General features: G+C 47.0%; 1 protein-coding gene across 1 annotated transcript in view; it reads left to right on the top strand.

The window, feature by feature from the left end:
• Dcps (decapping enzyme, scavenger) overlaps positions 1-13,665 on the top strand; it is a 45,854-nt gene that overhangs the window by 23,786 nt on the left and 8,403 nt on the right. Inside the window, exon 3 of the mRNA XM_005347015.3 lies at positions 7,190-7,335. Within this exon, the coding sequence (XP_005347072.1) occupies positions 7,190-7,335 (146 nt within the window). The remainder of the gene's footprint in view (positions 1-7,189; positions 7,336-13,665) is intronic.

Below are 13,665 nucleotides of genomic sequence, written 5' to 3'. Positions count from 1 at the left end.
TTTCCTTCCTATATATCATTGAGTGATCTGTGGGAAATGCAAAGGTTGCATGTCTCTGGTTCCCCAGCATTTTTGTTTTGTTTTTCAAGACAGGGTTTCTTTGTGCAGCCTTGGTTGTCTTAGAACTTGCTCTGTAGACCAGGCTGGCCTTGAACTCAGAGATCCACCTACCTCTGCCTCCTGAGTGCTGGGATTAAAGGGGTGCTCAACCACCGCCCAGCTCCCCACCATATTTTTAACAGATGTTTGTGTGTTTATCGATCATTGACTCTTGACCAAACACTTGAAGTGGTTATCTTAACAGAAAATTAACCAAGTCAAAAAGTAATTACTACTTTTTTTAAAATTTTTTATTTTTTAATTTTTTTTAATTACTACTTTTGAACATTAGAAATTGTGCTAATAAGGAAAAACAGTGGTAGTATTGAATATCAGTTTACCAAAAACTGATGTTGCTACAGTGAGAAGGGGAACTTGGGAGATGTGTGGCTAGACATGTGTTTGTGTGTGCATATGTGTAGGGGAAGCCTGCCCGGACGCCCAGACCCAAAATAATCACACAGAAACCATATTATTTGTAATACTGTTTGGTAAATAGCTTAAGCATATTTCTAGCTAGCTCTTATCTCTTTGGTTAACCCATTTCTATTAATCTGTGTATTGCCACGTAGCTGTGGCTTACCGGCAAGGTTTTGGTGAGTCTGTCTCTGGCAGAGGCTACGTGGCTTCTCTGACTGCCTACTTGCTCCTCTTCTGTGCTCGGAACTCCCATCTTGCCCTATTCTGCTAAGCCACTGGCCGAAACAGATTTATTTATTAACCAATAAAAGCAACACTTCCCACATCACATATGCAGTTGGTAGAGGACCAGTTAGAGATACATTTTGTCTTCCAGAAAGAGCGGCCAGTCCAGTGATAGCAAATCTCGAAAGTCAAGTAGTGATGAGAAAAGTCAAAAGCATGGTGAGTGGAGTTCCTGGTGATGCCTTTATAGAGCTAGGGAGCAGGGAATAGTGAGAAACTGTGAAGTAAGCTCTGCTTGACTCTTCAGCCTCTGCAAGGGCAGCTTGAGTACAGCATAAAAAGCAAACTTTAACAAAACATGACATGCAGGAGTCTTTGTGAGGAGTACCATGGAATCATTTATTATACTGTGAACGTTCGGGGGGGGGGCTTTTGGAGGATTTAAGGATGCCAGCAGGAGGGTGTGGTTGAGGAATTCCTTGTTACTTCTCACGCTACACAAACAGGAAGGGATTGGGGTGCAAGAATTGCGGGGTATTGATCATGCCAAGAAGAGCAGGTGATCCCTTAAGCAAACTTGCTTGGTGGCATTTGCCAGAGAAGGATCCCAAGTAGTTTCATCTGGTGGCTAGACAAGGTTGCCACTATGATGCCAGGGCCTTTGGACTACTCAAACTTTTGCATCTATTTACTCATATGTAAAATGGGATCATTGTAATCCCCAGTCACTTTGCGTGTGAGAAGCAAATGTGTTAATACACTTACTTGCTTACCATGGAGTCTGGTGCATCTGTTAGTAACTCAAGCCAAGGTTCCAAAGGATATTGACTCCTTAAGCACTTACTTTGAAAAAAGTAGAAGGACAAGACTAACAAAAACATCCTACAGGAAAGTAGTGGAAAGGATCAGAGCCCTCCCTATGTCTCCTTTTGCTTTGCTTACCCCTCCACTTAGATATAGTGCTGCTCTGGATACCAGTATGAAAATGTACAAACTTACTTTCAGAAAAGCTCATATTTTTAATTCCTATTTTTATTTTAAGGTGTGTGTGTGTGTGTGTGTGTGCGCACACACACACACACACACACACACTCACACTCACGTGCCTGCAGAGGCCACAGGAGTCAGATCCCACTGAAGCTGGCATTTACAGGCAGTTGTGAGCCACAGGCTCTGGGTGCTGGAAATTGAATGAGCTTGGATCCTCTGGAAGAATATGCTCCCAGATTTCACACTTATACAAAGTTGTTCCGTGTTGTAGGGTCCATTATTAACAGTTTCAGTGCCCTGTGTAAAGCAGGGCTCTTGTCCCACACAGGATCCATTGCAGCCCCCTCAGCTACATCCATTTAGTCTCCTCTGGAGCAATACAGCAGCTTTTCTCTTTTCTAGCTTAACATTTTGGATTTCTTGGGCTGGAGAGATGGCTCAGAGGTTAAGAGCACTGCCTGTTCTTCCAAAGGTCCTGAGTTCAATTCCCAGCAACCACATGGTGGCTCACAACCATCTGTAATGGGGTCTGGTGCCCTCTTCTGGCCTGCCGGCATACAGACAGACAGAATATTGTATACATAATAAATAAATAAATATTAAAAAAAAACATTTTGGATTTCTTTTGTTTAATGAGACAGGATCTCTCTATATTGTCCACGCTGGCTTCAAAATCCTGGGCTCAGCCTCCCAAGTGGAGGGGCTGCAAGCATGCACCATTGTATCCTTAACATCGACTTTTTGGGAGAGTGTTAAAGCCACTCGTGATGGGAAATGTTCTTGGGATTTGATTTGCTGGGGTTTCGGTGATTGATTTGGAGTCTGCATTAGCGATGAGGTTGAGGAGAGGGCATTGTTTGCTCATGTAATTATTGAGTGACCCATGGGAAATGTAGAGCTTGCACAGGTGTCTCCTGTTCCCCAGCATATTTTTAATAGGCGTTTGTGTGTTTACCGATCATCAACCCTTGACCAAACTCCTGAAGTTCAGCTGCAGGTGAGACTCTGGAGGTGGTTTGGAGACTGCCAGTGGAAAACAGCATTGAGAAAGAAACATTGATTTTTTTTTTTTTTTAATCAAAGAGACTTTATTCCATTTGGGACACAAATGTCCTTCCAAGGTTTAAAGTCAGAAAAAGCCAAGCTCATGTGTCCATTTGTGCAGTGATTATTATTGAGTGCTTACCGCTTGCAAGGTGCTAGGAATAAATGGTAAAAATAAATAAGGCAAATCTCTTTTTGGACTCGTTCTCACGGAGAGGTAGACAGGAAAACTGCAGTAAGTCAGGGGAGAATAGACAAAGGAGGGTCCTGGAACTTGACCCCGCTGTCAAGCTGGCCTGAACCCCAAGGGAGGCCAAGAAGCTTCAGGGATGCTCTGCTGGGAGGATCTGGCTGGCACTGGAAGTTGCTGCACCATACCTAGAGAGAGGCACTTGTCAGTGCAGTGTAGGTGACTTCAGCAGAGGCAGCAGGAAAGAGGGGTGAATGAAGTAAGCGGGCCTTAGCCTCGCACTAGCAGGCAGGGTTCCAAGAACCTGTGGGGTTCCAGCAGCTTCTGGGGAAGGATGGTCGGTGCCTCTGGAGTTTCTCAGTGCTGAGGTGGGTGGAAGGCAGGTGAGGGCTGGCTCGGTAAGATTCCTGTCTCCTAGCACCCTGGGTGGCTGGGCTGGATTCTTGACAAGCCTGGGCAGACCAGGGCTCACTCTCAGGAATATCCAGGAGCCCTAGGCTATATGCCCAGGGCTATGTGTCCCCTGCCAACAGTGTCAGGCTGTTTTCCAGTGTCAATCTCACCTTTGTTCCAGGATCTCTTCCCAACTTTCAGAGAATTCTCATGCCAGGGCACATCTCTCTCCTGTTCAGGCCATTGACAGCCCAGCAGAAACATGGGTAGGCAGACACTGTTGTCAGTCTAGCGCTTCTGTGTGTAAGTTCCTAAAGGTCTTCTACCCACTTACCTCTGTAGTTCTCATACTAATACTGCCAGGATGTGCTGCTGTTCTTGCCCCCGGGTTATATAGGCGAGGCTTGTAGCAACAGAGAGGGTTGGCCTCTTGCCCTTGGTCACACAGCTAGGGAATGTAGACTCAGGGTTGACACTTGACTGCTTGGCCTCAAGCCTCTGTTTTCATTCTCTGCCTTGCACTATAGATGCCATGGTATTTTTCCTCGAGGCCCCTGCGGGTTCCAGGATGGTGCCCTTCAGTCTGTTTCAGGCAGTCTCTTGCCTCTTGAAATTTATGTGCTTGGTGTCTAACCATAGGTTACTAGGGAGTCATGAAGAGTGAAAAGAGTCTTTTTTTTTTTTTTTTTCAAGAGGTTGTGAGGATTTTGTGCCTTCTTTTCAGGGTCAGGTCCAGAGAGTTGGGCTAATGTCTCTGGTCGTCCAGATGACATGCTTTCCTTAATGCTAACAACAGCTGGAGGGCAACTTTTGTGGTCACCCTTTATGAGTCTGTAGGAGGCTATATGCCCAGGGTCACCCAGCAGAAAAAGTGAGCCATTTTCTTGCTATGGTACCCAAGCTTGGGTCCCCCCACCTTGCCCAGAATAATGGAATATGATGCTTGGTGCTCACTGGAAGTCATGTGCTTGGTGTGTAACCTGCGTATGTCGACTGACTTGGCTTAGAAGAACTGGGCCACCGTCTCGAAAGAACACCCAGTTTTAGGCTAAGATGGTGTCTTAGTTAGTGTTTCCATTCCTGTGAAGAGACACCATGACCATGGCAATTCTTTTAAAAGAAGACATTTAATTGGGGTGGCTTGCTTACAGTTCAGAGATTCAGTCCATTATCATCATGGCAGGGAGTCTGGTAATGCACAGATGAAGTAGCTGAAAGTCCTACATCTTAAAGGCAACAGAGAGGGGGCTGGAGAGATGGCTCAGAGGTTAGGAGCATTGCCTCCTCTTCCAAAGGTCCTGAGTTCAATTCCCAGCAACCACATGGTGGCTCACAACCATCTGTAATGGGGTCTGGTGCCTTCTTCTGACCTGCAGGCATACACACAGACAGAATATTGTATACATAATAAATAAATAAATATTTAAAAAAAATAAAGGCAACAGAGAGTGGTCTGAAAGTCACACTGAGGGAAGCTTGTGCAAAAGAGACCTCAAAGCCCATCCCCACGTTGACACACTCCATCCAACAGGGCCACACCTCCTACACCTCCTAATAGCGCCACTCCCTATTCAAAGCACCACATTCAAACCACTACAGGCAGCCTTTGTTCCCAGTCTTGCTTCTGCAGTCTCCAGCATCACACTGGATGAGAGCTGAGTTCCTGCCACTCTCTTGTCTTATTCACAAAAGTGCAATAGAACCACCTGCGTCCTCAGATCCAGTCTGAAAGTGTAGGCTGCTGGTTCTTAGCTGGGTGCTGATGTATAGAGCCAGTGTATTCCAGCAAAGGTATTCCCTGGAAGAACTCACATCTGAATCCCACATGGTGGGGGGGGGGGGAGCATATGAGCCTCTTTGGAAACATCCAACTGATTTTGCAACACCCAGGTCACCATCCTTCCCTCCCCTGGCAATCTTCGTTGAAGCACCAGCTGTGCCAGATTTTATTGGCAATAGTGGGAAGGATTTAACCATAGGCAGCTGGTGCTAGACCAGGGCATCCAAATACAATCTGCTAAGGAAAATCACAGGATTTCTTTGGGTTTCAGTTTTTCAAGGTGAGATTTCTCTATGTTAAGAGCTGGAACTCAATATGTAGGCCAGACTGCATAGAAGTCTGCCTCACAGAGATCTGCCTGTCTCTGCCTCCAGAGTGCTGGGATTAAAGGCGTGGGCCCTCACACCTGGCTCAGGATTTCTTGCTAATTAAAACTTAGAACAGAGGCAGGATCTCCACATGTTCAACTCCAGCCTGATCTACCCAGTGATGTCCAGGCAAGCCTGGGTTACAAAGTGAGACTGTATCAATTAAACAGACACACAGATAGACAGTGTCCTTGTTAGGGTCGCTATTGCTGTGATGAAACACCATGACCAAAAGCAAGTTAGGGAGGAAAGGGTTCATTTGGCTTATACTCTCACATCACAAGGAAGTCAGGACAGGAACCTGGAGGCAGTAGCTGATGCAGAGGCCATGGAGGGAAGCTGCTTACTGGTTTGTTCCCCTTGGCTTGATCAGCCTGCTTTCTTACAGAACCCAGCCCAAGGATAACCCCACCTGGGCCCTCCCCCATCAATCACTAATTAAGAAAATGCCCTACAGCCAGATCTTACGGGGGGGCCTTTAAAAAAAAAACGCAACAAAACTGACGTTCCCTTCTTTCAGATGACTCTAGCTTGTGTCAGGTTGACACAAGACTGTCCAGCACAGCCGATGCCTTGTCAGCTTGACACACACGTCACTGTTAAGCTGTAACCTTTCCTTTCTTACTCATCTCCAAACCGCACATTAGTAAAACCTCAGTGTAAAACAGTTTACAAATTTAAAAATTCCCACACTCTTTACAGTTTGAAACACTTTAAAATTAAATCTCTTTTAAAATCCAAAGTCTCTTTGAAAACCTAAAATCTCTTGAAAAGTTCCAAAGGATGTTTTGGAAATGTCTGGAGACTTTTGGTTGTTAACTGAGGAAGGAGACCTCCACACTGAGGCTGGGCTGCTTCTGCAGTAGACATGCCACAGTACCTTGCACTATAGAGCCATTCAAGCCAAAGTATTGATGGTGCCACCTGAAAAGCCTGCACTGACCATCCAGTGCTTTTTATTTTTATGTGTGTGTGTGTGTGTGTGTGTGTTTGTGTGTGTGTGTGTGTGTGTGTTTGTGTGTGTGTGTGTGTGTGTGTGTGTGTGTGTGTGTGTGTGTGTAGGTCAGAAACAAACTTGCAAGAGTTGGTTTTCTCTGTCTACCATGTGGATCCCAGGTTTTAAACCCATCAAGCTTAGCATCATGTGCCTTTTCCTCCTGAGCTGGCCCACAAGCACCCCATCCAGCATTTATGAAGAGTTCTAGCAGCAGACATTTTCTAAGTGCTTCTCTGGTGATAAACTCAGTTCTTCTTCCAGTGTTGTGACATAAGAACTGTTGCTATCTTCATTTGGTATACGGGGCAGTCAGGGCGTACAAATTCCCAACTTGGAGCCACAGTCCCACGCAGAGAGGCAGACCTTGAGCCCAAACAGCCTGGCTCCAGAGTCGTCTACACTGAGCCTCTGAGCTGTGCTGTGCTACCCCTCCTTAAGAGAGCCAGTGGGCTTCAAGCCACACTTGCAACTTTGCATCCAGAAAGCTACGTTCTTAGACATTTGCGTGTAAGAAGTGAGAAACCTCTGGTCACCGTGCTTGGAACATGGAGGTGGGGGTGGATATAGTTAATTTCTTGAGGGGCCAGTGAGCCATCAGCAAAAGCCTTGTTCTATAAGGAATGGGGCTCAGCTCATGATCTGATGGTCCTTCTTTCTTATTAGACTATGCTCTGTCATTGTAGATATAAAGACAACTGTGGTGTACCCTGCCACAGAGAAACACCTGCAAAAATACATGCGTCAGGACCTCCGCCTGATCCGAGAGACTGGAGATGACTACAGGAACATCACTTTACCCCACCTGGAGTCCCAGAGCCTCAGCATCCAGGTGACTGACTGCCAGGATTCATAAACTGTTGATCCTGTAGCTGGTTTCTCTTGCAAGCACTTGTTGGGGTCATCCTAGAGATGACCTCGGGCTTGCCCAGTATGTGTGCCTGTGAGATTGCAAAGAGGAGCATGGACTGGATCTGTGGAGTAGAGCCTCCTGGTGTGGGCTGCTTGCTATTTTATCCAGGACAGTCACGGCGGGCTTTGTGATCTTGGGCTTTTATGAGGTACTGGGCTTTCCACTGACCTTCTCAGAGAATCTGGAGAAATTTTATCTGCTCTGAAGTAGTCCTGTATAGTCTGAATATGTCCTCACTACAGATCTGTGGGTGGGTAAAATCCTCTGTTGGGTTAGGTGACCTTGATCCAGCCTCTTATCCCTAGTCTTTCCTGCAAGAGACAAGTCTTAGAGCAAAAACTTCCCTGTCCCTCCCTCTCCTTGCATTCATTCCACAGCAGACTGCTCTGTTGTCCCCAGTGTGTGTTTGGTATAGACCTGTGTATACAGGATGACAGAGTGCTCTGGCTGAGCCAGATACAGGATGCTTAGCTCAGAGATCCTGGCAGGTCTTCGGTTTAGGCCAAGAGCCAACCAGAGCCTCTGCCTGGAATTGGCCCCATGTGGATACTCACAGTTAAATATGATGGATGCATATTGATGAGTCACTTCCTTGCCCACTCACTGGCATCCACCGGTTCCTTCTCGTTATCGCTCACTCATGTTCTCTTTGGGTCTTTTTTACGGCCGTTTCCATGCTCGCGGTACATGGGAGAGAGTATTCTTAGATGGGAGGCTCGTAGCCATTCCTCTAGAGTTCGGAAGGGTGGACCCCAGGCTTGAGGGTGCTGTTCTGTCAGTTGTAACAGAGAGAATAAGGAAGGGGAGACTGTCAGTGCCCGAGGAAAGCAGTTCCCCTGAGAGACCAGCTACGGACAGCCTTCTTGCCAGTGTATAAGACTGTGAAGTCCAGTCATGACCACCCCCCAGCAGAATTTGCTCACCATTCCCTTGGCTCAAAATCTTTCATTCTTTCCCCCTTTTTTAAAATTTGAAACAAGGTGTCCTAGTTTCATTTCAGCTGCTGTGACTAAAATATCCTGATAAAAAGCTACCTGGGGTGGGGTTATTTTAGCCTACAATTCCAGATTATAGTTCACCACTGTGGGGAAGTCAGTGTCAGGAGCCGAGACAACGGATTATATCACATCCATAGTTAAGAGCAGAGACAATGGATACATGCGTACTTAGTGCCCACCTAGCCTTCTGCTTTTACACATTCCGGGACTCCAAACCAGGGAATGTTGCCGCCCACATTCAAACTAAATTTTCCCACATCAGTTAAGTCAATCAAGATGATTCCCTGTATCAGTGGTCCTCAACCTTCCTAACGCTGCGACCCTTTAACACGGTTCCTCATGTTGTGCTGACCCCAACCATAAAAATATTCGTCTCTGCCTCATAGTGTAATTTTGCTACTATGATGAATCATAATGTAAATATCTGGTACGCAGGATATCTGATGTGTGACCCCTGTGAAAGGGTCATCAGACACCTTAGGAGTCTCAGCTCACAGGTTCAGAACCATTGCCCTACAGGCGTGCCCGTAACCTGATCTAGGCAAGTCCTCATTGAGACTTTATCTTTCCAGGTGATGTTCGGTTATATCAAGTTGACAATTAAAACTAACAAACACGCAGTGGTGGCACACGCCTTTAATCCCAGCATTTAGGTGGCAGAACCGGGCTCTCTGAGTTTGAGGCCAGCCTGGTCTACAGGTCAAGTTCCGTGACAGCCAGGACTACACAGAGAAATCCTGTCTCGGAAAAACAAAAACGAACAACAAGAAAACCTAACCATCACACAAGATGTCAGGTAGTCCGGGCCTTAAACTCATTACGTAGCAGAAGATGGGCTTGAGCTTCAGATCTTCCTGCCTCTGCTGCCCTACTCCCCGGAAAGCTAGGGCCACAGATGTATATGACCACACTCAATTTACGTGGTACTGGGGACTGCTAGGCATGCACTCTACCATCTGAGCTACATCCTAGCCCCTTTCTTTTTAAAGACATTCTTGCATTTGTTCTGTTTTGGTGGAAAGGAGGTGTCTCTCTACGTTCCTAGATAACTTCTCTGTAGTGTCCTAGAGGAACCTTCTGGACCATCAGTTTTGTGGGGCTATTTGTGTATATGTGGGATTCAAGAGAAGAGACCCTCGTCTGACTGATGTGAGTCTTGTAACTACCTTATTGTGCGCCATTACCCAGTTCCACTTGCAAACAAAAGTAATTCAGCAGACTCCTTTCTTCCAAATCTTGATTGGCATAAGCTTCTAGTGTCACTGGCAGTAGTCTTTGTATTATTGAGTATCTGCTGTGCCCTAGGCCCTGTGTGGGCCTTTAAGGAGGCTCCCAGCTGACAAGCCCTAGAATGTCTAAAGTCTGTCGGGAAGATGGGCATGCAGATAGACAGCAGTGATAATGACACAGGCCACTGGTGGGCTGTGTGAGCGCAGTAGTGACGCTGTAAGAGGAACCACTGTAGACATGGGGTCCACACATGGAAGCCTCCCCTTGAGTTGTAAGAGAGATGTAAACGGTAACAAGGTGGACAAGGCAGAGGGAGAATAGGTCCAGAGGCTTCGTACTGGTGTGACTAGCCACAGGTTCCGTGGGGCTCAGTGGGGATGGCCCTGAGTGGCCTGGAGGAGGTCTGCGGACTGTGCTTAGGAGACCAGATGTGCACAGGTACTCAAGGACATTTTTAAAAATAGCAGCAGGAGATGCTGTTTTTTATCCACTGTCTGGCCCTTCAAGGACTAAAATAAACCTGGAGCATATACATTTTATTTTCTTAGTGAATTTTTTTGCATTTAGTTAATTAATTAATTTTTATTTTATTATGTATGTGTGTGCACACACAAATGTGCACCATAGTGTGTGTACAGGTGGAAGCCAGAGGACACTCGGGAATTCTAGGGGTCAGACTCAGGTCATCAGGGTTGGCAATAGGTGCCTTTATCAATAAACCATTTTGGCAGCCCCAAATCTATGCTCTTGGGCACTGGAGAGATGGCTCAGAGGTTAAGAGCACTGGCTGCTCTTCCAGAGGTCCTGAATTCAATTCCCAGCAACCACACAGTAGCTCACAACCATCTATAATGAGATCTGGTGTGCAGAAATACATGTAGTCAGAACACTATATATGTAATAAATCTTTTAAAAAGTTCTATGCTCTTTTTTGGCATGTGTACAGGTGTCTGGTGTGTGTGTGCATGTTTGTATATAGATAATTCACATCTGTGTGGCTGCACGTGTGCATAGATGCAGGTGCACATGTCTGCTGCTTGTGGAGGCCAGAGATGGATATTGGATGTCTGTCTCCATCATTCTTCACTTTATTTACTGAACTGAGAGAGTGTAGACTCAGCTAACTTGGCTAGCCAACTTGCCCTTGGGATTCCCTATCTCTGCCTCCTGAGCACTGAGACAGAATACTACCAGCGACTTTTTTCTGTGGGTGCTAGGGATCTGAACTCTGGTTTGCCTTTTTGCTTATGTGACAGGTGCTTTATCTCCTGAGCTGTTTTTCCAGCCCTAAGTATCTGTGATGTTTCTAAAAATGTAGATAGCACGATCAAATTTAACAAGTGCAAATGGAGCAAGACTAGAAACCAGCCTAGATCCAAAGCAGAGAAAGACAAGAAGCCACTCAGGGGGAAGCCCCAGCTGGGTTACAGGGCTCAGACTGGTGATACAGAGACGAATGACTGTGGAGTGACCCTGGGTCCTACTGGAGTGAAGAGTGAACAGGGGAGCCTCCATTAACAAGGGCAGGATGTTGACTGTTTCAGTGGGGGATGCTTATGTGGAAGACATCATGTTCAGTTTAGGTTTTACTGAGCACGTGCTGGGTGTCAAGAACTGCCGTAGGCATTTTGCATGCATTACCTCAGTTTTCACACAGGTCTTTTGGAGACAAGACAGAAAACCAGGCTGTCTGGTTCCAGTGTCTGGGTCCTTAGCAAGTTACTCTGTCTGGTTCCTCAGATTTGAAATACTTATAACCTCCTAGTAGAAGTTTAATAGAAGACACAAAATGGCAGTGGTATGCCTTGACCTGAAGCCTTCAAGATCTCCTGACTAAAAGTCCGTTTGCAAACCTTCGCATTCAGCTTCTGCGTCCGCTGGTGTTTGGTTTCTCACCTGGTGTCTGGAAGTTGTGACTCACAGCTCTTCTCAGTTAGGTTTGTGGGAACTAAGAAGCGTCCCATTTATCATGTGCCCACTGCTGTTGCCCATGCAGAAAAGGGTCCTGCGTGGAGCTGCCATTACCGCACAGGATAGTACAGAGGAACAGGCAAGCGTGGCCAGAGGAGAGCGGCAGGGTGTGTGAGTGGAGTGAAGACCAGAGGGAGAATGGAAAGGGACCAGATGTCCCTTGGGAGGTCCAGGGAGGAAAGAGGACTTCGAAGCTGTTGTCAGTGTCACGCTGTAGCTCCATGGACTACCCACCAGGACTACACTACCCACCAGGACTGGCTTTCAGGCGCAGCCTCCCATCCCCTGACTCTGTCATTTGTGGGAGTTTTGTGTGAATTTTGTTCCCTTTCCCTGCCTTTCTTCTCTGGGCTGCTGGCCATGAGACTTCCTGTGGATGCAGGTTCCTGCCCTTGACCTGGCCTTTCCCAGGAGGCAGGATATGCTGTGCGCAGGTTCCCAGGCTTGGAATTTCATGGGTTTGCCTGAACTTCCTTGCGCCTGCTTCTTCCTCACCTGCAGACCGGGGATGATGACAGCAGGTTGCTGTGGCCACTTGGCCTCCAACCACTGCCTTTCTCGTTTTGCCTTGCACTTGCTATTCCCTGGGCACCTTTGCATGCAGGCTCTGGGAGAGTGCTTTTATGTGCATGTTCTGGTTAAACTCTTCCCCACAAGCCTCATGCACAGATCTTAGGAGGCTGTTGTGGGTAAGAGGATTCAGTTGCTTGCCCATGGAAGCAAGTCAGAGTGGAGCCGAGGAGGTGCTGTCATGCTCCGGAGCTCATTTGTGCTTTGCAACAGTGTGTGCTGCTCTCCAGCGGGAGGTGTGTGCCTCTGGGCAAGGACAGTCCTAGAGGCCAGCTGTGAGGTACACCAGGACTTTCTGTGGTTGAAGTCATCGGGGTCTCCTCTTTCCCATTTCTGGGAGGCTTCAGTCAGTGGCCGAGGAAATGCTTCTGGAAGAATCTTGGCCCTAGCTTGTGTGTGGCTAAGCCGCAGGTACTTTGTGGAGAAGCCATCTCCAAGTTGAAGGGCTCTAGCAGGCCTGGGCATGGCGAATGTGGCGCTAGCAGGCCTCGCCCTTCCCCTTTACCTCTCCCTTGTAAACCATAGGTTACATCCTTAAAGCCAACAAGGTCTATTTGGATACTTTCTCTTTGCCGGACTCATTCCTAAAGCTGATCACCAAGGGCCAGCTGTCAAAATATTGAAGTCCAGCAATCATAAGCTCCCTTTTTGGCTACCCTAATTAATATTCAATCAAAACGTACTGCATCCTGACCCATTCTAATACAGATCTCCCCCTTAAAAAATCACACACACACACACACACACACACACACACACACACACACACACACACAAGGCCATTTGCTGCTGTTTTCTGCCTGAGTCAGAAATCAGCCACTTCCCCACTTGATCAAGAATCTACCTTTGAAAATAGATGTTTGCTTATGGTTTGTGCCTAATCCAGGGTTTAGGAGGGAGCATCCTGCTGTATGCAAGCTGGTTCCTTCATAAATGGTCTCCAGACGACTTCTAAGAAGTGGCTCATCTTAGCTTGTTCTAGGGAGGCCATGTGACTTATTGATCTGTCCCTCCAAATGTAGTTGTAGGGTCTGCAAGCCCTCTGAACTGAAATGTCACCTTGAATAATTGTTGGGACCCCAGAAGCCAAGGTATCTCCAGCAGATTCCTCTACTCCCTGCCCCCGTTCCAACTGGGTACTGAATATATGGGTACAGACCCCAGGCCAGCCCCCTGCTTTTGGCCTTTGGGGACACTGCCTACGCCAGCACTTCTTAGAGTGGGAAGAGGGTTTTCAGGGCCTTGCCTTCTCTCTTTGTGAACCTGGAAGTCCTGACTTGGAGGAAGAAGGGGTAGAGGTGTGACCCCAGCTACTCACTTCATCCCGTTTGCTAACCGCTGTGTCTTTTGGATGTGGGACACTCCTGGGTGCAAAGGACTCTCACAACTGGAAAAATATAGAAGAACCAGAGATTCCTGAGTTCTTTTGTGTGTGTGTGTGTGTGTGTGTGTGTGTGTGTGTGTGTGTGTGTGTGTGTGT

The sequence above is a fragment of the Microtus ochrogaster genome, chromosome 5 (genome assembly GCF_000317375.1).
Source record: "Microtus ochrogaster isolate Prairie Vole_2 chromosome 5, MicOch1.0, whole genome shotgun sequence".
Taxonomy (NCBI): Eukaryota; Metazoa; Chordata; class Mammalia; order Rodentia; family Cricetidae; genus Microtus; species Microtus ochrogaster.
The sequence above is the reverse complement of the archived record's forward strand: the minus strand, read 5'-3'. Positions and strand labels throughout refer to the sequence as shown.